The 25709-nt window shown below is 38.2% G+C and overlaps 1 protein-coding gene across 1 annotated transcript; it reads left to right on the top strand.

The window, feature by feature from the left end:
* On the top strand, nt 1-24229 carry LOC131256075 (uncharacterized). Its single transcript, XM_058257127.1, has 12 exons — nt 1-1224; nt 2375-2504; nt 2616-2718; nt 15763-15886; nt 17168-17233; nt 18291-18329; nt 19206-19286; nt 19459-19506; nt 20031-20081; nt 20240-20308; nt 22810-23055; nt 23614-24229. The coding sequence occupies exons 1-12, from the start codon at nt 1075-1077 to the stop codon at nt 23854-23856; spliced, it is 1350 nt and encodes a 449-aa protein (XP_058113110.1). The 5' UTR covers nt 1-1074; the 3' UTR covers nt 23857-24229.
* The last annotated feature ends 1480 nt before the right edge of the window (nt 24230-25709 follow it).

Here is a 25709-nt window from a genome sequence, read left to right as displayed (position 1 = left end):
GTATACCAATACACAAAAAATATACGGATACAACGTTCCGTATATACTTATACGATATACTTAATTTCCCTCGCTTTATAGTAAGTGAAAGAGAGCGAAAGCGAGAGGGAGGGAGATACGTATTCGTAATTCCGTATGTCTAACAGTAGAATCGCGCGTAATGGTGCCCTCGAGGCTACTGCATGAGAGAGAGAGAGAGAGAGATAGAGAGAGAGAGAGCTTCTCCTTATAGCATTCGCAGCAAGAAAAGGTTCCCTTCCTTCTCTTCCCTCCTTTTGTAACGGTCTTACCTTCAAACCCTTCGAAAAACCCCTTCCTTCCCTATTCTTCTCTTACAAACCCTAGTCTCTCCCTTCTCTTCTATACCTGAGTTCCGTGCCCTAAATCGCTCCGATTCGACTCGCCCCGACTCGTTCCCCCAGCTTCATCCTTCCCTCTTTTCCTCAATCCCTTCAAATTCAACCTCCCTCCAGCGATTCCCCTCTGGTTTTCGAACGCATCCTCCTCCGAATTTGAAATACGAGCCGTTTTCAAACGGTTCGAGCTAGGGCACGCAAAATTTCACGCTTCAAACTATTAGGGTTAGGTCTGTCGTCTGCTTCGAGCGTTTGGAAATCTTGTAGTCTCGATTGAATCCGTTCTTCACCTCGGGCTGCTTCTTTATCTCCCTCTGTTTCAAATTTAGGGTTTTTTTTTACTACTAGAACTCCCCCACTTCCTTCGAATTCGAGCTTTTCTACTTCCTTCTGTAATTTCTAGGGTTTTCTTATTGTTTTGAGCTTCAATTCACTATGTTTTGAGTAATCATGGCCTGCATGGCCAAGTTGACGTGTTTGAGTTAGGTTTCTGCTATGGCAGTATTGCTTTTACAGTTTTTCAATCGGAGGTTAGTGTCCTAGGGTGGATTTCGAGCTTGGAATTGGTGAAATTGGATGAGTTGTGCTGGTTTTTGAATTGCATTGTGTAATACTTGAGGAAATGCCAAGGAGATTTGGTTTGCTTGCATGAAATTGTAATGGGGGTGGCATGACTGCTGAGAAAGCTCTGTTCTTTTCGGACGGGAGATGAGCGGACATGAGTAGGCTGTCAATCCGGCCTCGTCCTCTCGACATTCATAAGAAGCTTCCGATTGTTAAATCAGTCAAGGACTTTGAAGATGATGAGGTCACGGCTTCTACCCGTAACTCCCAGATACTACGCATCGCTGCTGAGGCCGACAATGAGGTAATGCCTTCTGTTCCAATTGGGCACCTGCTACCTTCTCTGTTATCTCCCTGAATTCTTTCCCTCTCTGAACCTGATAGCATTGCATGCTTTTCTCGTGAGGCAGCATGCCCATTCTACTTTGTGCTAAGAATGTGAGTCCTGTGAATTTAAGATTCTACACAATGCTTTCTTTTTAATCACCATCTTATAATGTCGGTTTTCAACTGTTTTGTTCAGTTCAACCAAACCTTGCTGCAATTTAGTTCTGTTATCAACCAAACCTTGTTATCTATTCTAGTTAGTGCCAGAAATAATATAGTGTCGGTTTTCAACTGTTTTCTTTGGCTCAACCAGACCTTGCTGCGATTTAGTTCTGTTATCAACCAAACCTTGCTATCTATTCTATTTAGTGCCAGAATTAATATCCAACAATCAACAAAATTTCCTTTTGGCTGTTGTTGCTCGGATGCAGAGAGAGGCCATTGCTTAGTTGCATGATCCTTTTATCAAGGTGCTGCTCCCCTTACGAATTGCACTTCACACTTGTGCTCCCGCTCCCACTTCCTCCTAGCTGTTATACTTGCTAACATTTCGAAACAGATGCTTCCCTGAATCTGTTATTGCTTTGGTTCACACTGTGCAACTATAGTCTATAGGCCAGTGACACCTTGACCGCCTTGCCAATCATGTGTTGGACTTTGAATCTCCTATTTCATGCCTCGTGGCCTTTTTGGGTGCTTATCTTTAAGTTTTCTTTTCCCCCTTTAGGGTGAACTTTATTTTCCTACCCCACCAACTTTTACATTCTCTTAGTACATCTCTTTAACGCTTTCTTTTAAAGGAGAGTAGTTTTGGTTTGGGCAGAAGCACATTTATTGGAACTCTGCAATTTATTGATTCATGTCCAGTATTTTGCCAAATTATGATTTTGTTTGGTCTATTGTTGAGTTGTTATTAGTTCTGTCTGCGAATTTTCAAAGTTGGAGCAGCAATGCTTTAATGAATTGATGGTTGTTGGGCCTTTTCTAATGTCAATCATTACGTTGCCATTTGTATTTACATTGTCTGAACCATTGAAACAAATACTTCCTCTACCATGTTGGAGAGGCTTTGCTGGTGCATGTGTTTCACCTATGAACTACTAACTGAAACATGTGAATATCTTTAGGTGCATCATGTCCCTACTAAGAAAAGTGCTAATGAGATACCTATTCCACAATTTGTTGTTGTGGATACATATGAAAGAGATTATTCAAGAACATTCGGGCAACCTACATCATATTTACGCGGAAGGGGAGGTACGTTACTTAAAAACCTTTCTTAGTTCCAAAAGGAGAAGTTTGTTCCAAAAGTATCTTCTGTACAGTTTGAAAAAACATTCATCACAAATTGCTGTCATATGTTTGCAGCCAGGGCTGAGATCGGAGAGTTTGTGGAGTATGACTTGGACAACGAGGACGAGGATTGGCTTGAGGAGTTCAACAATGAAAGGAAGATTATTGCACCAGAAAAGTAAATCCGCCTTCTAAATATCTTAACTACATTGACCAATTATGTAGATTCTAATTGGGGAATCTCATTTATGAAATCTCTGACACGCGCAATATTTATATTTCTGGTGGTCTCTTACCTTCTTGTTCTATGAAGCTGGTATCTAAATCCCTGAAAGACTCAAATCTTGATTAAGTAATCCCATTATGATTAATTGTAGACTCTTGATATCATCTTCATAGTGTGAAACATTTCTCCTCAATGAAAATTCACCACTTCCAGTAAGTGCCTGAGGTTTTGCTCTGCTGTTATAGAGAATTGTAATGTGTAATAGGAAAAAAGTTTCTCGCTTAACTGTTTTGAATGGCATAATACTCAGCAATATAGTTTTTTTTTTTTACTCTTTTCTTTTTGAAAAGAACTTGGCAATATTGTTATGCCTTTATAGATCATTTTCTTTAGCATGGGAGGTTCTTGGTGATCCAGAGTTGTAGAAAAAGGACTGGATTGGCCCTATAGTGGACATTTTTCTTTGAGGTGGATTTGAAACTAAATGCCTTATAACTTGCATAACATATGCCCTATTGACTAAAAAAGATATCCACAACTGCATAAATAGTCTGATCACATGCTTCCCGACATGATTGTATGTGTATTTGGAAAAAAAAAGAAAAAGAAATAGGAGGATCTTTGGAAATATCCCTAAACCTGTGAGGATCAAATATCTTCTCATGAGTTGGGGAATCACTTTCAAGGTGTTCATCAGAGCAAGACTTGCGGATCTTGATAGAAATTGGTTTGGCGATTAAAGATCGGCATAAAGGTCAAGAAGTTAGGGATGCAGTGACTGTGGATAGCCTTTGCATGTATTGTTCCTTTCTGCAGATGATGTGGCAGAACTTCAGGCTATTTGTGGCACACTGGGTTATGCTGTCCTCAATTGGGGAGTTTTTCAATGCTGCTTGGCAATGTGATAGAAGGCGACATAAAAGGATGATTCATCATTGGTAGCTTACTTTACTTTCTATCATATGGACTACTTGGCATGAGCTCAATAGCAAGGATTTTCTAGACAAATCGTGTTTGCTAGAAGTGGTCTTTCAGAAGGGTAAGGGGTTTATTATTGAATGGGCTGGATCGTCCAAGGCAGTGTTACCTGGACACTTTTACTTTCGAGGTTTTTGCTGTGCTGATACTTGGGGACACTTGGACACTCCTGGACATGACACGAAACGACACTTCAAAATCTGTATGGATGAAGTGTATTAGTGTCTTAGTGATGTCATCGACAAGTGCCATGTGCCGGGCGTTTTAAGTGGTCTTTCAAATGGGTACGGGATTGGATTACTCTCACTTCAAAAAAGAGGTGGGGACACCCTGTGTCTTCAAAAAAAATAAAAAATAAGAATGGGTAAGGGGTTTGTTATTGAATGGGCTGGATCATCTATGGCAGTGTTAACTGGACACTTCTACTTTCTGAGTTTTTGCTGTGCCAATACTTGGGGACAGTTGGATACTCCTGGATTTAACACAAAACTTCACAATCTCTATGGATGAAGTGGCTTAGTGATGCCATAAAAAATTGCCACATGCCAGACACTTTAAGCGAGGTGTCCAAAGATATCTGACACAAAGCTTTCCTTTCATCATTCTCAATTTTCTTTTCTTTTCTTTTTTTTTTTTCTTTTCTTTTTTAAAAATAATTTAATATGAATTTCTTTCAACAAATCAAAAGATGTCTCACTGCTAGCCCTTGAGCTTGCCTCCATTTTCTTGTTGAAGAAGAAACTACTCATAAGAACTTCTTCTCACTCTCTAGACTTTTCACTCTAGGTACCATGAGCCATGTAACAAAAAAAGGACAAGCTTTGTTGTTCTTTTTGCATTTCTCATCTTTTTATTGTGGTTCTCTAATCTTTTAAGAGAGCAAATAATGTTATACAAACTACCATTTTTAAGGTGATTATGAATTATTTTTGTTTATCAATTACTTGTTAGATTTCTAGTAATTGATTTTTGTTGGGATTGTGTGAGTATTCTTTCTAATTTTTTAAATTCTTTCTTATTTCCTTCCAGTTTTTCATCATTTTATTTTATTTTATAAATAATGTTATTTTTCTGTGTACGGAAGTGCCTCCGTTCCTACATTTTTGTTTGCCATGCCAAACACTTAGGGCACTTTGACAGTTGGCACCCATGCCATGCGTACAGGTAACACTGGTGAAAAGATTTTGCTAATATAGGCCTTTGGATCTTTTAGGGGATCTTGGGGAGTTTCTTCCCTTTTTGTATGATTAGGATCGATGCCTAATCATCTTTCTTGTATGAGCTTTTGGTTTCTATTCTACCATAGTTTTTTCTTGTATGAGCTTTTGGTTTCTCTTCTACTATAGTTTTTGTTGCCCCAAAAAATTATATTAGAGATGATAAATTGTGCACCAACTGGATTGGCTGAAGCTAAATGGTGATGCAGCTCCATGGGCAATTTGGGATTGTGGTCTCAGTGGTGTGGTCAGGGATGATTAATGCTCAAGCTAACTCTTTCATGCCTGTCAGCAGCGCGGATTTAACATATTAGGAATTAACAACATATATTTGTCTTTAATTACCAACTTGTTTGGGGGTCTGCTTTTTTCTTTTTTGTGGAGGGTGATTCAAGAAATGTCAATTTGGGTTGTCCTAAGAAGCCTCACTCCTTGGAATTGTGTGGGGTATTGGCCTACCCATCTCCTTTTCTCATATTGATAGGAAGGTTTACTCCTTGGTTGCTGTTTTGGTTAACGATGGTGGTTGATGCACTTAGGACCTCAATCACAATGATCTATCACCTATAATCAGGTTGGTTCCAGAGGCGATCAGATCATATTCATGCACCCCGAAGGTGGTTCGGTCGAAATGTGGACGCCACATACAACCACTGTTCACACGTATTTACTGTTCACCCCTGCACCATTCACACTGGTGGACTGTTCATCTGTAAACATGTATGAATTATCATACTTGATAAGCAAGATTCCTATTTTTGTTCAAGTTTGCAGTAAGTCTCCGCTTAGTCATCAAGCAAACTTATTACTGGAATAGTTAGATTAGGAAGTTACTGACAAAAGGCCTATAAATCCATAGCCCTACACATGAAATAGACTTGCTATTTCAACTGAATTGCACACTTTTGCTTCCAGTGGTTGGATTCTTTATCTTGCTGGAAAGTTTCCCTTTAATATCTTCACCATTATTCAAGGCCACTTTTCGGTACCAAATAATATCAGAATGACATGGAAAATTTCCTGTTCAAAATGATGTTGAGCTAGCATCTGCATGAACCCAAAATCATGGGATTGACTTGAGTTATGAGTCTTATGACCCATTCACAGAAAGCCTATACAGTTGTCATGAGATTTAAGGGTATGTTAATCATTATTAATATGTTATTCAAATAGGTGGTTGGAATTATAAGTAATGGATGGTGAAGTTACATTGGGGTGTCTTTTGCTTTGGGAAAGCATACCCTTTAATGAATAGTTGAATAAATAATTGAAGTTTTTATGCAAAGAGAGATTCTCTTACTTCGTGGAGCAATTTCTCTTAACCTATTGGGTTTGATGCTCGATGATAGTATGACATGATGCTATGCTCATACATGGTGTGGTGTTTTGTATATAGTCTGTGTGATCCTGTGGGTGGTAAATCTGCATTTCTAACGTTGATAGTGTTCTTCTTTATTTGTTATGGTTCATCATCCTGCATTAGTGTTTTTAGATCTTCTTTGTGTATGTGATCTGAATATCCTTTTTACTTGATAGATTGCTTGTACTTTATGTTGTTTTTAATAAACTAATGTTGCTGATAAATAAAATGTTTCTATAAATAAAAAAAAAAAACCACCAGACCTCTTTTAATCAAGTACCCGGACCTTACATGCTTTTCCATAATGATGCTTGGCTCCACTGACATCTCAGAAACTCCCCTCCATAACCACAACAAGGGCTCACCATTGAATGACCCATATCAAAACTCTGCTTTCTTCAACTGAAGCCCATAAGTTCTGACAGCCATTGGCAGTTTGATACCTCCAACTAAAAGTTTAAAACACTCTTGTGTTTGCATTCCATGCTTTGTCTTGCTGCATCTCATGGTTCTTTTTGGATTCTTTCCCATCAAACCATGTCCTGTTTTCTTTTACTTAGACCGGCACCGAATACTTGGGCTTTCTAGTTCAATGCCGCTTGTCCTGGGGAGACTTTGGGTCAGTGATGCAGTTCAGCTCTAATGTCGAGTGGCATAGAGGGCCCGGTGTGTGCAAGGTCAGGAGCATTCCAGTCCCCCAAAAGTCAAGGCATTTGCATGGATAGCGGCAGCATATAAGATGCAGTTGACAATGTAAAGAAGCGGAAATTGTTGTTTCCAAATAGATGTGTCATGTATAAGGAGAGTTGATCACTCATTCCTTCACTGCCAGGTCGCCAGAGAGGTCTGGGTTTGTATTTATCCTGCTTTCAAATCAAGTGGTGCTTCAATGCCTCTATGGAGAATACAATAGAGGAATGGAGGGGCATACCACTAAAGAACCGCAAGAGGATGTAATTTTTTGGAATTCTTTGGGGGTGTGTAGGAGTGAAATGATAGAATATATGAGGATACAACTTCATCAATAGGTGTGCTAATAAAGAGAATTCTTCTAATGATCATCAACTGGGCACTTGTTAGACAAGATTTTGGGGAATTTTCGAAGGACATGGTAGGAAATTGGGCTGCCTGTGATTCTGTATCGAATGCCATTGTTTATTCCATAGGCAGATTTGGGTTGGATAGCTGTTTTTCTAAATGTTGATTGAATGTTGGCTGTTAGTACATGTACCTCACATTTTATTTATAATTTTCAATTTTAGAAAAAAAATCATGATCAAGGTCCTATAAGAGGTAGAACTTCAATGCTTCGCATGGCAGTTTTTGTATTTGGCCTGTGGGAACAACTTATGTCCTCACTTACGTCCCCACCAGGCACCACATCTAGACGGATGACCATGAACATCATTAAGAAGAAGAATCATGCTTATGTGGTGGCATTAGTGTTTTAAATAGCTTCGCTATGTAGCATGTGGCTTACGCGACATAGCGTAGCTTAGCCTTCACACCGAGTAGCTCATGAAAATAGCTTAAGTCACGTGTAGCCTACGCTGCATGCTACATAGCCTAGGTATATGCTACACAGTTTACACTACAAGTTATTTTTCAGTAAAACATTAAAATTAATTAATGTTTTCAACAATTTGTTGCATTTTTTCATTTTTTTAAATAAAAATTAGTTAATCTTTTGATTTTAGTAAAATAATATAGGTAATAGAATTAAATCAATTAGGTTGCTATTTCTTTACCTTTATAGTTAATCTTTGCCTATTTTTCCTATTATTTTAGGCTGTGTTTGGTTGCAACAAATTTCATTATTAATTAGACTTATTGGTTTAAATTTGGTGCAAAATATCAAAAAATTTCATGATATTTGGCGCAACCAAGCACAACCTTAGTTAAAAATCTAGAAGTAGCATGCAGCTTAGCGTAGCTTATGCTACACGCTATATAGCTTAAGCCTCACACTTTAAAGGAGTGAACATATGCTACATGCTATTTGCTATTTAAAACACTGGATGGCAATGGAGTACCTCGAGGGGTAAGATTGGAAGCATTGAATTTGAAGTTGTTGCTCGACTTTGAAGAATATAGTTTAACAGGGTACTAACTATCATGTAGAAATCTTCCTCCCTTTGTTAATAGCTCTTTCTCCCTCCCCCTCTCTCTCTAAAATCAAAACCCTAACCCTAACATAAAAAAAGAAAGAAAGAGAAACCATGATGAAGGGAAGGTGTTCAACAAAAGCCAATAAGCAATTTTTTAAATTTTTTTTTCCTTAAGGCCATAAGCAATATTAAGGTGTTCAACAACCCTTTTTTAAAGCAGTTTACCCAAGCTAACTTGTGTCGTATGTAGCTGATTTGCTGATGCTGCTCTGTGTGTGTGTGTGTGTGTGTGTGTGTGTGTGTGTAAAGTAGATTATGCCTCTGTATGTAAACACAGGTGTAATGAGGGGACTTTTGTTGTTAAGAATTTGAGGAGAAAACTTAGGAAATGGAGAGATGTGGGTTCTCCATCTACCTTGAATTAGGCAAGTGTATTTTGTTGATTTTCATCTCAAATCATTTTGTTTGATCTAAATTCCCTTCTAGTTCTCTTTCATTTCTTGTTGGTTTGTTGGGTGACCATTTTCCTATTTAAATTGGTAACAAAGCAAGTTCATTTGCCGTGACGAATTTCTTTAGTCTATCTAAGGTGTTTGGATCTAGCAAGAATTTCGGTGTCTTTGTTTCTAATTTGCTGAATTCATGAACTCTAGTGGCTATGGATCCCATAAGACTGACAAAGGTCGGGGATGCGCAACAATGAATAGGAACCATTGATCGACCCATGTGACGAAAAGAACAAGCGATTATGATGGCGGATTGAGCACTTGACCCTGCACCTTGGGGACATGAACCCATCCAAAGTGACTAAAAGATGAGTACCAAGTTGTGCCAAACATGTTCTCATATGTGATCACATAAGTGCTTATGCAATCCCATATGCCATTTCAGGAGCTTATACCACATATGCCATAGTGGCATATGCAGTTTTATGACCGTTGGGCATTGTACATAAGCATACATAAGCATGCAACTGCATGTCATAAGTATGCGGTTATGCAATTGTGTGATTATGCGATGACATATACGATTGTGCGATTGTGCAATGGCATATGTGCATAGCCTCCTTGATTCGCATGCGATCACTTGTGCCATTTGACAACAATGGTGCCGAAACGGTTACGTAACGACTGTATCAGCGGTTACATAATGATATCATCCGACCCCATTACACGATATGGGGTCGAATCGGTGAGCCCTGAAAAAAACTCACCATAACGGTCCATTACAGATTCATAATGGTCGAAGCCGAGCCATTAAAAAAAGTCTCTTCTTCTTCTCCTATGATATGCCATAACAGTTGTGTAACAGTGGTAACAGTAACAGTGGTAATTGCCATGCATCAATCGTTTCGTCGAATGTCTGTTTTAAAGCTGAGTCAGTCGACCATCTGTTCATCCATTGCTCTTTTTCCAGGATTATCTGGTCTGGAATCTGAGATGCTCTGGTGTGATCTGGGCGATAACGGGCTTGATTGAAGGGTTATGTTGTTTGTGTTATGCTGAAGGTGGCGACAGTTTGTGCAAATCTAGATGGAAAGCTGCGCTACTGGCTGTCCTTTGGTCCCTTTTGGAGTGAGAGAAATAATCGCTGCTTTCAGAATGTTAGGGAGTCTACCAATGGGGTCTTCAGTCGGGCTCATTTGTATCTTAGGGAGTGGGTGCCCTAGTTGTGGGTGTGGGTTTGTTGCCAGTTGTCTGGTTCTTTTTGTTTCATTTTTTTACTATTTTTGTTGTTTTAGGTCTTTGGGTTGGGTTGTTTTTCTTCTTCTTCTTCTTTTTTTCTCTTTTGTGTTGTTTTTTTATTTTTATTTTTGGGCCTCTGGCCCTAATAAAGTTCATCATCTTTGAGGAAAAAAAAAAGCCTGTAGCAACCATATAGAAAAAATGGCTTGTAACAGTCCTGTAATGGCACCGAAGCAGGTTTTTCAAATAAAAAAGGGCCCATCATAACTGCCATTACAGCCTGTATCATAACGGTAATGGCGGTTACAGCCACCGTTACCATTATGGAATAGCTTGTTCTCTCTTCTTCTTCTTCTTCATCTCCCTCCCTCTTCCTCTCTTCTTCCCTCTGATACAAGCGTGCAAGCGCCTCTCTCTCTCTCTCTCTCTCCACCTAACAAGTAGATAAGAATTATTTTTGCACCAGGTGGCCCTCATTTTGGGGCTAATCAATTGGAAAGGTTGGTTTTCACATGTACTTAACCAGTTGGAAGTTATTTGTTGGGTGGACTGTAGCTTGTGGTCCAGCTGGTTTGACTTGAGAACTTTCTTTTTTCCTTATAAGATGCTCTGGTGGTGCATGAAACTTGCTACATTTGCACTAAAAAATTTGTACACATGGCATGTATTAAGCCAAACTAAACCCATTAAAATGTGGGCCCCGCTGTTTCCAAGTCACAATTCCAAAATCAAATTGTTTAAAGGATTGTAAATGTTAATTTACGGACACTTGTCTATTGAAATAGGACCAATTGGATTTTTTAGCTCTTCACTATCTGCTAAATGTCCACTGATCTGATAGTCGAATGGTGAAATAAGCATAATTTGGAGCCTGTTGTATCAGTGAGATGAGTGCCATACTTTGCATGAATTTTGGGCCAATTTGGGGGCACTCAAGTGGTCCCCCCAAATTAGCCAATACTATTCATCCAAATTTAATTTTAGTTTTTTTCTTAAAATTTCTCGGAGAGAATGATGTTAAATGCTTAGGGATATATATTAGTGGGATGAGTGCCATAGATTGCATGAATTTGAGCCGATTTGGAGGCATTTGAGTGGTCCCCCGCTTTCATTTGAATTTAAATTTATTTTTCTTAAATTACTTGGGGGAATGATGCTAAAGGGAATGTGCATTAGTAGGATGAGTGTCATAGCTTACATGAATTTGGGGGCATTTGAGTGGTCTTCCAAATCGACAACATTATCCATTTGAATTTGAATTTTTCTTAAAATTACTTGAGGGGAATGATGCGTTCAGTCCAATCTAGGATCAGTCTAAGCCTATCATCAAATAGCTTGAGACGGCATTCTCGCCAAAGAGTGGGCTGTTATACCATCATAAACAAGGGGAAAAAAGGAATACATATTTGGAATCCTCTAAATATTTGGGAATTTTCTCACTTTTTTTTTCCCATTTTAGCAAAAAAAGAAAGAAAGAAAGACTGTAACGGCCAATAATACGTCCATTGAAACCAATACAGCATACCTTGACAAGTACATTTCAACCAGGGGAGTAATGCATCATGAAATGGGGTCAGTATTCACTGCATCCTTCATCTAACAAGTCACAATCAAGGTCCACTAAGGGTGGAGTTTTGATACTTCACATATCATCGTCATATTCAACCTGGGAAAACAACAATGCCCTCACTTGTAGGCCACATGGGCACTACAACCAGATATATGGATGACCAGGAAGATCATCAAGATGATTACTAATGCCATTGTGGTGGACATGGAATAACCCAAGAAGTGAGATTGGAAGCACTAGAGCTGTTGCTCGGCTAGATCACGCGAAGTGTATAGTTGGCAGGATACTAATTGTCACACGGAAATTCAAATTCCACTTGTCAAAAACCCCAGATTCCACTTGTCCAATGCAGGAGAAATCTTGAAGATTGGGAAATTAATGAATATGTGCAGCTTATGGATTTCATCCAACATGCCCTCCCTTCTCAAGAAAGTAAGGATCGTATTATCTGGACTGCAGACAAATCGTCCGTGTTCTCGGTCAAATCTTTTTTCAAGCAGCTATCGATCTCCAACAACGAACCCCCCCTGCAGCATCCCCATTTCATCTGGAAGTATGCAGTCCCCCCTAAGTTGCAAGTTTTTGCCCTGGCTGGCTGGTAAGAGGCGAATCCTCACTGTTGATAACCTTAAGAAAAAAGGAATGATCCTCCCTAACATGTCCTTATGCTGTATGGCCGACGAAGAAACAGTGGATCATCTTCTCATCCACTGCTCTTTTGTCAGATCTATATGGGCTGCCATTCTTTCATCCTTCAAAATTGATTGGTGTTTCCCTAGAGATGTGGATTCCCTTCTAAAGGCCTGGCATGGTGTTCGTCTAGGTAAACTTTTATCTCGTTTATGGCATATGGCAATTTTGGCGACTTGGTGGGCTGTTTGGATTGAAAGGAACAATCGGTGTTTTCGAAACGAATCGAAGGCGCCTTCGCTTGTATGCTCCTTTGTCAAATGTTTCATTGCTGAATGGGCCTCCCATACGGATGGGTTGAATGTAAATTTTGCATTTCTTTATGACTCTTAGGGTCTGCTATCTCAGCAGATTCTTTCGCTCTTTTTTTTTTTCTTTCTCCTTTTTAATTCAAGTTATTTCTCAAAAAAAAAAAAAAAAACCCAGATTCTCAATCTTTGTGGGGTTTATTTTGTGAAGAGGAAATCTGATTTCCTTGTGACAAGTATAGAATGAGCAGAAATCTAATTCCTTGTGGTCGAGGCATCTTGTTTCAATGCAAATTTTAGTGTTTTGTTCCTTCATTTTAGGGGTAATTACGCACTTTTAGTTTGTTTTATTTGTATGGTTAGGATTACAAGTTAATAAGATGCATCAATGGTTTAAATTGATTATGTATTAGTATAAACATAGGGAGAGGAGGAAGAATCTCTGCATGATCTTTATTGACATAGAGAGTTTACGATATGGTCCCTAGAGAGTTAATTTGGTAGGTGTCGGGAGAGAAAGGAGTTGCAAGAGGATATATTGACATGATTAAGGATATGTATGAGGGAGCTAACAAATATGAAGACCAATAGTGGAGAGACAAGTGAGTTCCCAATTATTGTAGGCTTGTACCAAGGGTTGGCATTGAGCTCGTACCTTTTCACATTGGTTATGGATGACTTATCAAGGCATGTGCAAGAAGAAATCCCATGGTGCATGTTGTTTGTAGATGACATAGTTTTGATTGACAAGACAAGGGAGGGCGTAAACACAAAGCTAGATTTATGGAGAGGTGTTGTAGAATCTAAAGGATTTAAAACTAGTCAGACTAAAACAAAGTATATGAAAGTGGAGAGATTGAGAAGGATGTTGCCCATAGAGTTCAAGCAGGGTGGTAGAAATGATGATGTGCCACCTGAGTTTTATGTGATCATTGTGTCCCACTCAAATCGGAAGGAAAATTTAATATGTTGGGTAGTTAAGGAACAATGTGTCCATAGGATGTGTAGCTAAAATGAGGATGTTGAGATGGATGAATGGTAACAGAAGGATAGAATTAGAAACAAATGCATTCGAGCGAATTTAGGAGTGGCACCAATAGGTAATAAGATGAGGGAAAGTAGACTTAGATGATCTGGTCATGTGCAATGGACACCAAGAACTACATTGGTTAGGAGTGAGTAATACAAGTGGAAGACTCCAAAAGGGCAAGGGGAAGGCCCAAAAGGATGGGGGTGGAGGTAGTAAGAAAAGACTCGATGACCTATGGTCTGATTGAAATTATGGGCTGGTCACGTGCAATGGACACCAAGAACTGCATTGGTTAGGAGTGAGCAAGTACAAGTTGAAGGCTCTAAAAGGGCAAGGGAAGGTCCAAAAGGATGTGGGTGGAGGTAGTAACAAAAGACTTGATGACCTATGGTCTAACTGAAATTATGGCCCTTGATAGAGAATGACTGAAAAGGATTCATGTAGCCGACCCCAATTAGTTAGGATCAGTGTTCGAAATATCCATATCGTGTTACGTATCTCATCCTTGGGATACAGATACATATCGGTTATCGCATGGGATATATTGTTTGTATCGGGTATTTATCGCACTTTTTGGGATACATGGGGAAACATTGGGAAAATGGTTGAAATTTTCAATGAAACTTCAGGATTGTTAGAAAATACCCTAATAGACACTTTTAAATCATAATATATCAAAAAAGAAGTGCACATAATAGGTTTCATTTGTATAGGGTCCTAAGTTATATGTTGTCTGACTGAATTAATGTAACTATATTCAAATTGAACGCATAACATTTAGAGTGTATGTGATGACCATTTCATCAAATACTCCTAAATACTTCGAAATTAGTCTAAATTGACAATTGATTGAAGGTAACTTTCGAATTTTTTTTTTTTTAATAATTTTTAATTAAAAATGATTTTTATTTTTTGAAAATTGACAAGGACTTAAAAAATCAATAGATCAACCCTCATACATGCTTGATTTCATATTTAGAGTGCAACATTGGAAGCAATTTGAGAGAAATTGGAGAATTTTCGAAAATTTCCCCAAATCAGACGGGCCACCTACACTCAAATTTCAAAATTTGAATGTATGTGATGATCATTTCATTAAGCACTCCTAAATACTTTGAAAATAGTCTCAATTGACAGTTGGTTGAAGGAGATTTTCGAAAAAAAATGGAGAACATGAAGCACTAATGGATAGTGAAATCAAAGCTCCAACTCCATGATTTTTCATGCAAAACATGAAGAACCAATGGATTTATAACCATTTGGCACTGATTTAACATAATTTCAACAAAAAAAGGGATCGGAAATTGAAAATGCTCACCGAATCAAACATGTGGGATATATCAGCGCTACCTATGCGTTTCGTATCGCACAGGCGGGATACAAGATATATCGTGGGATATATCGGCCGATATCGTTGATATTTAAAACATTGGTCAGGATAAGGCTTAGATGATGATGACGACGATATTGGTACAAAAATACTTGGTTTTATTTGTAATGAGGGACTTCTGTTGTTGAGAATTTGAGGAGAAAATTAGGAAAGAGAGAGCTGGATAATATTATTTGGTTGATTTTCATCTCAAATCACTGTCTGATCTAATCATCTAAATTTCCTTCTAGATTTTGCTTTCTGTGTTGTTGTGCAAAAATTGTGTTGTTGGAGGTTCTTGGTGTTGGGCGACCATTTTCTTACATAATTTAGCAGGTGTGAGTAACGATATAGTTTTGTAACTAAGTTTACTAATCTTGGCCCTGCAAGATTTGCAAGCTGCAAGTATTTGAAGACGGGTTAGTGTGATCTGGAATATAGTAATTGGTGATTTTTTTTTTTTTAAATAAAAAATAATGTTGAATTTCTTGTAGCTAGTCTCTGATTTTAGTGTCTCCATATTAGCTCTGCACTTCGTTGTGGGTGTGATATGACAAGCTTATCTCAAATTAGAGTGCAAGTGTATTAATTGATCCCACCTCTCCCATATTTTTAGTAGGACATCTTCTTTCCTTTTCTTTTTATGACTTACAAACTTTATTAAATGTTCATTTGTTGCTTTCATTTATTCTGTATCTACCCCATTGTTGTAGTTAACAGCACATATGCTTGTCAATGCAGGTTTGAAAGTCTTCTATTTAAGTTGGAAGTTTTGGATCATAAGACCCGAGAAAGAGCAGGAATCATAATGCCTACCCTGAGTGCACCTGTGCCTGTTCTTCTTCGGCTAGATGCTGCATTAGAGGTGAGCATTTAATTTAACAGCGGAAACTGGGAGCCAGATTTGTTTGTCAATGTAACATGTTTATTGTGTTTCTGTATCTGGTTGCTATTAGTACCAAAAACTAGGGGTCAATTCCTTCTGAGTTGTTTAGCCTTTCTTGGTTTTGATCCAATCCAAGAGTCTGGTGCAGTAAGGAATGGACAAGGGTCATCTTCACTTGGTTATCTATGCCACAATTTTTTCTTTAAACTTGTTGTATGCCAAAACACAATGCTGCGGATATGCTCTTGATGAACTAATGCAGACCCTTTATATATAAATATAGCCAGTGAAGTTTTGCTGTTGCCTGGCTTCATAATTAATTGGCGTAAGATAAAATTCACTAGCACTTGAATATTCAATTGGTATAAGAAACTCATGCACTGGAGTCTGAACTTCATGTTTTTATTTGCTTGCAATGCTCTGATTACCAATAAGTGTATACTTGTTACTACGTGCCAGATACTTTATGGTGCATTTAGTTGCACCAAATATCATGAAATTCCATGGTTAATCAGACTAATATGGTGCAAAATGTCACAAAATTTCATGATATTTGACGCAACCAAATGCATCCTTTCAATGGCCTTGATCATTATAAATCAAAGTATCCCATAGGATATGCACATGCACAGCAATTCAAGTAATGCTGAGTGTTTCGAAATTTTTTTTCTCCTGTTTATTTCACACTTTTATAGTCTCATTTCCTGTATGCATTTGACTTGTGTATATATTTGATGTGGGAAGACTAATGATACCCAGAAAAGACAATATAATATTCTCTGAATTGAGAAACCCTGATACTTAGTTGCTCAGTGAAACCCTTGTTGGGTGGCCTTGCAGTTGTCCTTGGTCCCAAGGTTAATTAAGGTAACATCAAGTTGACCACTCTATCCAAAATGCCTCCATTTTTCAATTGCTTTTTCTGAAATAATCCTTTTGAAACAATATTCATCCACTGAAACCCTTGAACTAAACATCCCATCTTTTGCATAAATATTTGTTGTTCCCTCCATGGATTCGCTAGGGGCCTGGGGCCCTTTTTGTTGTTTCCTCATGGGTAGTGTGATACAGTCATTTGGTAATCACCTTCTATGATTAATATTTGGCAAATTTGAAATGTGTTTACACATCTTTACTTGCAATTAGAGGAAGCGTGTAGATAGCAGTACACCTAGGAAGGGAATATTTGTTTTTTTGTTCCCCCCCCCCCCCCTGATTTGAGAGCCACAGCTAATTGTTTACAGTCATCTTGTGCTGCAGGCCCTGCAATCCCAATCCATTAGATATGCAGTTTTCCAGTCCGTCTTTAGCTATTGGAAAGAAAAGGTATGTGTAGCATCTTCCAATATTAGACTGCTGAGTGTATTACATAGATTTTGCATGCGTTAAATGGTATATATACGTACTAACGTCATGCATAAACAGACGCATGTGCAACTGTGCATGCATATATGCACACTCACAGACATACAAACATACTAGTAAATGGCATGTGCGATGTGCATGAGGAGAAAAAGAAAACAGGTGTGATGAACATTCAGATGGTTAAGGGCCTCTTTGGATGCACCCCAGAATGAGAATGATGCGGAATCAAGCCTACCCTGGCTGCAATTTCAGAAAGAAGAAATTGTATATGGACAGAAGATTGAGTTGTTGATTCATGGTACACTGGCCAATGTGTCTGAGATGCTGGCAATTTATCAATTGGAGCTGATCATGAACATGCACTATCCCAAACTCAGACAGGTTCACTCATTAAATGGGCCACACGTGTGAGAAAACTGAACAGTTGGGAAAAGAGGTATTGTTTGATGCTCTATTCAAAGAAATGGCTTTTGTTGTTCAACCTAACATTGTATGGGTGGTCCATATTTCAATAACCTAATCTGTTTATCTGGTGGGCCATACCCCATGCCTTACTACTGGTCCAATCAATCCAATGGAAATGTGTTGGACATCCCAACATATGGTCCCACATTTAAATGGAACAAAATCAGATGATTAGGATTGGCTAATTTGGGTGGTTTGAGGGGCTCTCCTGTCCCATATGGAACCAACCAAATGAACAGTGACTGAGCATATGTGTGGTTATTAGGCTGAACTTAAAGCTCAATCGAACATAAGAAAAAGATGACTCTATATTAAATTTACACGTGCCCCACCTGATGAGTGAACCAGCCTGATTTTTGGGTGAAGGTATGTTCACAATTGCACCAAGGCATGTTTAGCTGCATCTGAATGTTCAAAAAAAAAAGTTTGGCTGCATCTGTTCTGAAATACATGAGTGCTTATCCTTTATAGTATATTTCATGCACTCATGCTCATAATCATTGCTTATTCTGTAGCAAAAAGATCTTATGGATACTCTCTTTCTTTTTCTCAGCGAGAGCAGTGGCAAAAGCCTATTTTACGTCGGTTGCAAGTGAGTTCTCTTACTTCCTAGCATAGAATGGTACTTTGGGGTTTTCGTTGGAAGCATTTCATGGGTCTGATATTTTAAGCATGACAACATGCATCACAATGCATATGAGATAGTTCTGTTCTGGCATATCGTGTATCAAAACGAAGAACCTTTGTTGTAGTCAACATCACTTCTTGCATTACATGGATTGTTGACTTGTCTCTCATGTGGTCCAGATAATATATTTATATGCATTTTAAATATCAAAATATCCATCTTCTACACTAGGTGCACCATTAACTCGTGTTTTGCAATTGAAATAATGGTTTCTTTACCTTATTCATTGTTCTGACAGCCCAAATGGATTGTTGACTTTAAAGTTTTTTAAAAAATTTGCTACATTGAGAAACTGTTTGAAATGTGAAGAAGATAGGACTAAGTCAACCATATTCGATTTTCTGCTAGTCCATTAATAATAATCGTTAGCATTTTAATGCGGAGAGGAATTATGTAGCATGTCTAAACCAATTATGTGCAGGAGGAAGTCAGTCTTAGCTGAGTACCTGCAATTAGATTCAGTGGTAGTTTGCATAATTTCCCTCCATAAAAGTATCCTACACAGTTCTATTCATTGTAGACTTCTGGTTGTTGCTATGAGTTGATGAAAGTTTTTCTTGAGTTTCTATCCAGGGTAAAGAAATACTCCTTTTTTGAACGATTTCTTTGGTTCTCTTGTTGCTCAATGAACTTAGATTGAGATTTCATTGGATCATTTGTTCAGTTAATCAATTTTATTTCATAGCTCAATTCACCATGTATGATGACTTTTATGTTTTTTCCTTGCATATCTTCCAAATAAAGCCACTAAGAACCTCCATCATATTTGTGCTTGTGCAGCCACCTCCACCAGTTAATGATACCAATCCCTACAATGTATTCAGGCCTAGGGAGAAAGCCCATCGGCTCCACACAAGAAGGGTAGGTATTAGAATTTTGTTTCATGTGTTGGAAATTTTTTTATCCCTTTGAAGTTTCAAGCATATTTGATGATCCCAGCTAATAACAAAATTTCTACATTTCTTTATGCCAGCACGAACAGAACAAATTAATTTATTGTCTTTATCAACCTCTAACTGTTCATGGTTTTTAGATGCAAAGGCGGGAGAACAATGTTCAGTCCTTTGAAAAGCTTCGCCAGGTAAAACCTGATTCCCTCATAGGAAAGTAGTGGTTAAATTTCACACACACAAATTTTATTTTTTTTTGAAAGATGACGATTTCATTAAAAGAAAAAACAGAGAACAGAAGCAAAGAGGATCCGCTGAGATAGCGGATCGAAAAAACTAGAAACCTAGAAAAAGATAATCGCTGTCTTTAAAAGAAGCAACATTGGCAGCCGATTCAATTAAAGCCCTTTTAGCCTTAGACAGAACAACATTGGCACACACACAAATTTGTAAGAGCTGATATCTTGTTCCCTAGGATCTGGTTCAGCTTTCCGATCTTTTAACAATTTTACATCACACATTTGGAACACATACAAATTTGTAAGAGTTGATATCTTGTCCCCTAGGATCTGGTTCAGTTTTCTGATCTTATCTTTTAACAATTTTACATGACATCCACACGCGCTCACGCAAATAGATACATACACCCATGCGTGTACTGTTCATTTATTTTTCGTTCTATAAGTTATTTATTTGTTGAATTCACTCTGTTCAGGTCAGGCGCAACTTGGACCAAGTAAAAACAGTATTAGAGGCTTTGATTAAGGTATTCTGGTTACTGATTTAAAATTCTTTCGGCTTCTGCCGCTTCTAATAAAATTTTTGTCATCCTTCCAAAAAAAAATCCGATTTAGATGTACCTCATGAAGGTTCTTATTACACTAGGAAATCCATATTCTGTATCTGATTACATAATTCTTGCAGAGAGAAGAGAAAAAGAGAGAGGTCATGGACAGCGAAGTTAGCCTTCAGAGGATCCAAATCAAGTATAAAGTATGTGTCTGACATCATTTTCTTCTTTGCTTTGGCTGCGTTAATTTGTTGGCAATTCAGAAAAGGTGGCCATTCTGCGTTAATTTGTTGGCAATTCAGAAAAGGTGGCCATTCTGCGTTAATTTGTTGGCAATTCAGAAAAGGTGGCCATTCTGCAAGTAACTACCTATAAAGTTCTAGTTAGTTATCTGGGTAACTTCCTATCAGAAAAAGTTATCTTCTGACATCTGTGTAATTAAAGGCGAGCCAGGCTTCCTTTTGCATTCCCCTGACTCCCTTTAATAAAATTTTCAATCTTCAAAAAAAAAAAGGGCGAGTCTGGCTCACAGCCAAGGGTGCTTAGCTTATGTGAGCCTTGCCAAGGAATCAGGTTGACATAGGAGCAGATGAGAAGAATATGTGAGGAGACACCTTAAATGAAGGGGTTTTTTATTCACCCTCGGAAAACCAGCTTCCCCATATTAACCCTCTGAACCCATTTTCTCCATATAATTTAGATCACAAAAGTTAGGGTTCATGGGATAGGATTTCCCTATATATGTTCTTCCACTAGTACTTTAGGATCACTAATTCAAATTTCTTGATGGCTAATTGAGCTTCCGTTGGTGACGCGGAAGAGATTGAGAATGATTTTCTTGAAAGCCTACACTTTCAAAGGGAATTTTCAATATCTCTAATTTGAGTAGTTTAAGTGAGTACCTTGATTTAATCTTTTTAATGGTTTAGCTTGAGTGATCAATTGACAATGTTTCATGTGGTTATAACTTCACAATTAAACTACTTGTATGACTCACTTCACACATGAAAGCAGGCAAATAGATGGGATAAGTCTCATGTTTGATTTCGTGTTTGGAGCGTAAGATTGTAAACAATTTAGGAGAATTTGGAGAAATTTTGAATTTTCCCTAAATTAGGCTACCTACCCTCAAAATTTGAAATTAGAGTGTATGTGATGATGATGAATGATTTCATCAAACACTCCTGAATACTATGAGATTAGACTCAATTGACTGCTGTTACAAGAGAAATTTTGAAAAAATTAAAAAAATTAAAAAAATTCTGAAAAATCACAAAAATTTCATGAATAAGTAGATTGGGCCTCATACATGTTTGATTTTGTGTTTGGAGTGTAAGATTGTAACCAATTTGGGAGAATTTGGGGAGATTTTGAAATGTAGGCTGTTCTCCCAAAAGATTGCAAAGGATGGATCGAAATCTCCCTGTAATCTGTTTAGAAGAAGAGAAGATTGATGGAAAAAGTGAAAAAAAAGTAAAATGAGTTGAGAGTTTTTGGAGGAAGTCCTTGCGGTTCCTTGTTTGATGTCGACGATATCTGTCAATAAATATCTGTCAATATTGACAGATATCATCGATACGAAGGATTTTTTCCAAGGAAAGATCGCTGATATCTCGGGATACAATTACAATATCGGCCATAAATTGCGATACTTTGACGATACATTGCAATACATTGACTGATATCAGGGAATTAAGACATTCTAGGCAGGTTTCATATCACCCACGTGCAATACCAATATTATCGGCCGATATTATCAATACTGTAAACATTAACTCAAAACATCACAAAACAAAAACTTAGCATAAATAATTTTTCCATTATTTAGGGTACAAAACAATGTGTTCAGCAATGAATGATACAATTATATACAAATAAATAGTTTTCCATTAGATCCTTGTAATGTTTGTTAGTTATTGTATTCCACTGTTACATTTTTTTGCTCCTTGGGGGCCTGCTTAATAAAATTGCTGCTGCTGCTGCTGCTTCTTGAGGAGCAGGAGAAGCGGCGGAGCCCCTAGGGCATTCTAGGGACCAGTCAATTTCAGGGTCACTTAGTGCCTTGTGTTTTATGGACCCCAAGCTTCTTTAACCACACTACAGTTCTAGGATAACACCCTGCTGCTAAAGTTTCAGGCATCGCTTAGCACCTCAGGCTTTCTGGGGATGCTGTTCCTCAGGTGTGGCTAGCGCCTTTTAGCTACACTACAGTTTCATAGTAACCGTAGAAACGATTTGGAAAGGCATATATGCCTGGTGTCCATGATTTTCATTCATGCACCTCACTTAACTCCTCAGGTGTTGTAGGGATGCTCATTCCTCAGGTGTGGCTAGCGTCTTTAGCTACACTACAGTCCATAGGGGCCCTTAAGTTTCAGGAATCCAAATCACTCATTGCCTAGCTGTTCTAGGGACACTTGTACTGTGGGGGTAGCTAGCGCCTTTAACTACATTACACAGTTCCATGTATAACTGTAAAAGGGACTGAGATGGGCATAGATGCCTAGATTCCCATATAACAGGATTTATAAGAATCAGTTATTTTTCATGTAGTTTGGGAGGTCTTAAGGAAAATATCATTACTGCCATGATTTTATAACGAAACTCCCCATTTTAAATATGCTGTCCTGTTATTTGTTATAATACTGCATGTAAGTGATGATTGGAGAATTTAACTAATTAGTGAGTTGATTTGATTTTTCAGCATGAGACTCAGCTTGTTGAAGATGGGTTGGTGCTGCCTGGTTTCCCGCCCTTCTCATGCAGGTTTGGTTCAAGCGAGGATGATTTTGTCGACTCAGACGATATGACAAATGGTCACCCACGTACTCGACCAGCCACAGCACAGAATCCAGCTTTCCCGGACTCCAAGCTGATGATGGTCCCAATGGGACGCATGAAGCGAGAGCTGAAACGGAGACCTCTGCCTCAGGATTGGCTTCATAAAAAGGTACGTATCTTTGGATGTATTGGTTAACCTTCTTTTCCAATTTTTTCAGGCAGTTGGTCAGCCATGGCCAAGCAAAGACTATTCCAAAGACAAAATCATGAAAAGACAACATGCTTGGTGGGAGGTTTAAAAAACTCATAAGCTCTGACTTGGATTCAGTAGGTATCTCTGACTGAGTTGACTCCAAACTTGGTTGAGTATTGAAGTTTTCAAGTGTAAAGGCTTTTTAAGTTTTTTCTTTGAGTATCTAACAACTACTTGATTGAGTTTGTTGGGCTTAAAATAAATAAATAATAGAATATGATATAATAAAAAGACCACGGCACCCAACTGTTCAGGCAGAATCTCAATTAAATGTAGTTGGCTATGAGTTTTCTTGAGTAGATCAGGATGACACATCTTGCTGAAAATGGTTGATTCCAGAACAATTATTTTCTTCCATCTGTTACCAAAGCCAAAGTTTACCCCCAAAAATAAATAAATAAATAACCATAATTCCTTAATTTGCACCAAAGATGCATGGCTGATGAAGTGTGTGAAATGTGTCATCAAATGCAGGATCCGGATGAACCTGTTTTGCTGTTCACAAGACCCCTGGATCCAGAAAGGTTGTCTGCCGCTGGCATTGTGCAGCCATCGGATCCTCCGACAGAAAATGGCGACACAACTCCACCTTTCCGTTATCATGGAAGGATTGGCCGAGGAGGGCGAATTATCTTTGATCGATGTAATCCTCTTCTTAGAAAACAAATTGGCCACGAGAACTCTTCTCCTTATCCCAAGCCTCCACCGCATGGTTGAATTAGTCATTCCAACATGTTTCTCCCATGCTTCAGCTGAGGCGAATCTAAACCTGCCGAATCTCATATGAAAATCACAACTGGGTTTTGAGATTGATTTGGCAGGAAGCAAGTAAATTGGAGAGGGAGAATGTCTTGCAACGCCTGGTTCAGGCATTTTTATGAAGAGGGCAGGAAGGCCCTTTCCATGAGCAAGCAGGTGGAAAGGGATGTAGCTCTGCAGGGGCTCCTTTGTGCAATCCGAGCAGCTTGAACCCTCAATTCTGATTTGTGATTATCACTGCCCGGTGGAAAGGGGTGTAGCCCATGCCGCCCTCGCCATTGTACAATTATTCTCATCTGTTCTCAAAGAAACTCGAGCATTATTTTCTCTACTGATCTTTGTTTCTCCTTTTTTTGCCTCCATTTTCTTTTCTTGCGTTATTGTGGCCTGCTGTATTATTATATGCTCCTGACCTTTCAATGGGAGGAAATTGGAAGGAGATCTGAGCAATGATACCAAGGCAAGGAAAAAAGAACAGGGAAAATTAACAACTACAAAGTGGAGAAGTATGAAAATTGAAAACAAAAAAGGTAGTGGGAATTAGGAAAATAATTAACTTGCACCGATGGTGTTCAATAGGGTTTGAATGGAATTAACATTTTCTTCTTTTTGATGAATGGAAAAATCTTCTTTTCTTTTTCCTTTAAAAAAAGAAAAAGAAAAAGAAAATCTTATTTAAAGACAAAAAAGAAAAAAGAAAAAGGGCTATGCAACCCTTAACACGTAATTACAGCCATAGTCAATGATGTGATTGGATATTAGGTAATTTACAGTTGGCCTTGAAGGAGAAAAATGTGTATCTTTTCTAATATACCAAAACAGAGATGTTAAAATAATCGTAGATGTTTTGAAATTTAATGAGTTGATTATTGAGAGGTGAGGGTGATATGTTAAGAGATAAAAAGTGTATATTTTGGAATGCACTTGCAACTTTTTTCCTTCAGTTTGGAATGCACGAGTAACATCATTTTTAATTCATGGCTGCAAGCCATTGCATTTGTTTAGCAAAGCTGCTCATTCCCTCCTCTTTTTTTTTTCTTTTTTTTTTTTCTCCTTTTTCTTCATTTTTCCTAACCATTATTGAGTGGTATCTCCTTCATACCAATTGGTGCCATGCGTTTCACATCTGACCTGTCCATCAAATGCTACCCCCATGAGAAAGAGCTCACTGTGAAATTTCTGTCCTGTTTGGGCCACAGTGTTGGTTTGAATTCCAGCCGTAGTACGTATGCTAATTCGAAGAAACGCATTAAAAACCGTTTTTAGTGGCACCCAAACATGCCCGGAAGTTTAATTTGCAGAAGTACGTAGAGAAGGGAAAGTTTGTTTTTCAAGAGGCTTTAAATAGCATCCCGAAGCACTCTTCTTCTTCTTCTTGTTTTTTTTTTTTTTTTAATGAGATTTTGATTGGAGGTTCTCAATGCACTGAAAAAGCAAGATGGCCACATAGAGACCCTCTTAATGAAAATTGGAATAAACACTCAGGATATCTTTTCCCTCAAACCATTCCATGAATAAAAAAGAATGGAATAAATTGAAAATTACACAATTGAGGATAGGGATCCGATTTTCTTCTTCTTTTTTCTTTTTCTTTTTTTTTTTGAAGAAAATGTTGGGACATACTCCATTATATTATAAAAACTAGAACCCAAATTTTTTAAAAAAATTTGAAGACAATGTTGGGATATACTCCATTAGATTATAAAAACTAGAACCCAACTTTTTTTTTTTTCGGCATGGTGTGTCCAGGCCGAACACCCCTGGCAAGCCTTTATGATGGGACAGGAACAGTGAGTACACCAACCAGCTCA

Source organism: Magnolia sinica, chromosome 9 (assembly GCF_029962835.1).
Source record: "Magnolia sinica isolate HGM2019 chromosome 9, MsV1, whole genome shotgun sequence".
Lineage (NCBI taxonomy): Eukaryota > Viridiplantae > Streptophyta > Magnoliopsida > Magnoliales > Magnoliaceae > Magnolia > Magnolia sinica.
Note: the sequence above shows the minus strand (reverse complement) of the source record. Positions and strands in the feature narration are given on the sequence as shown.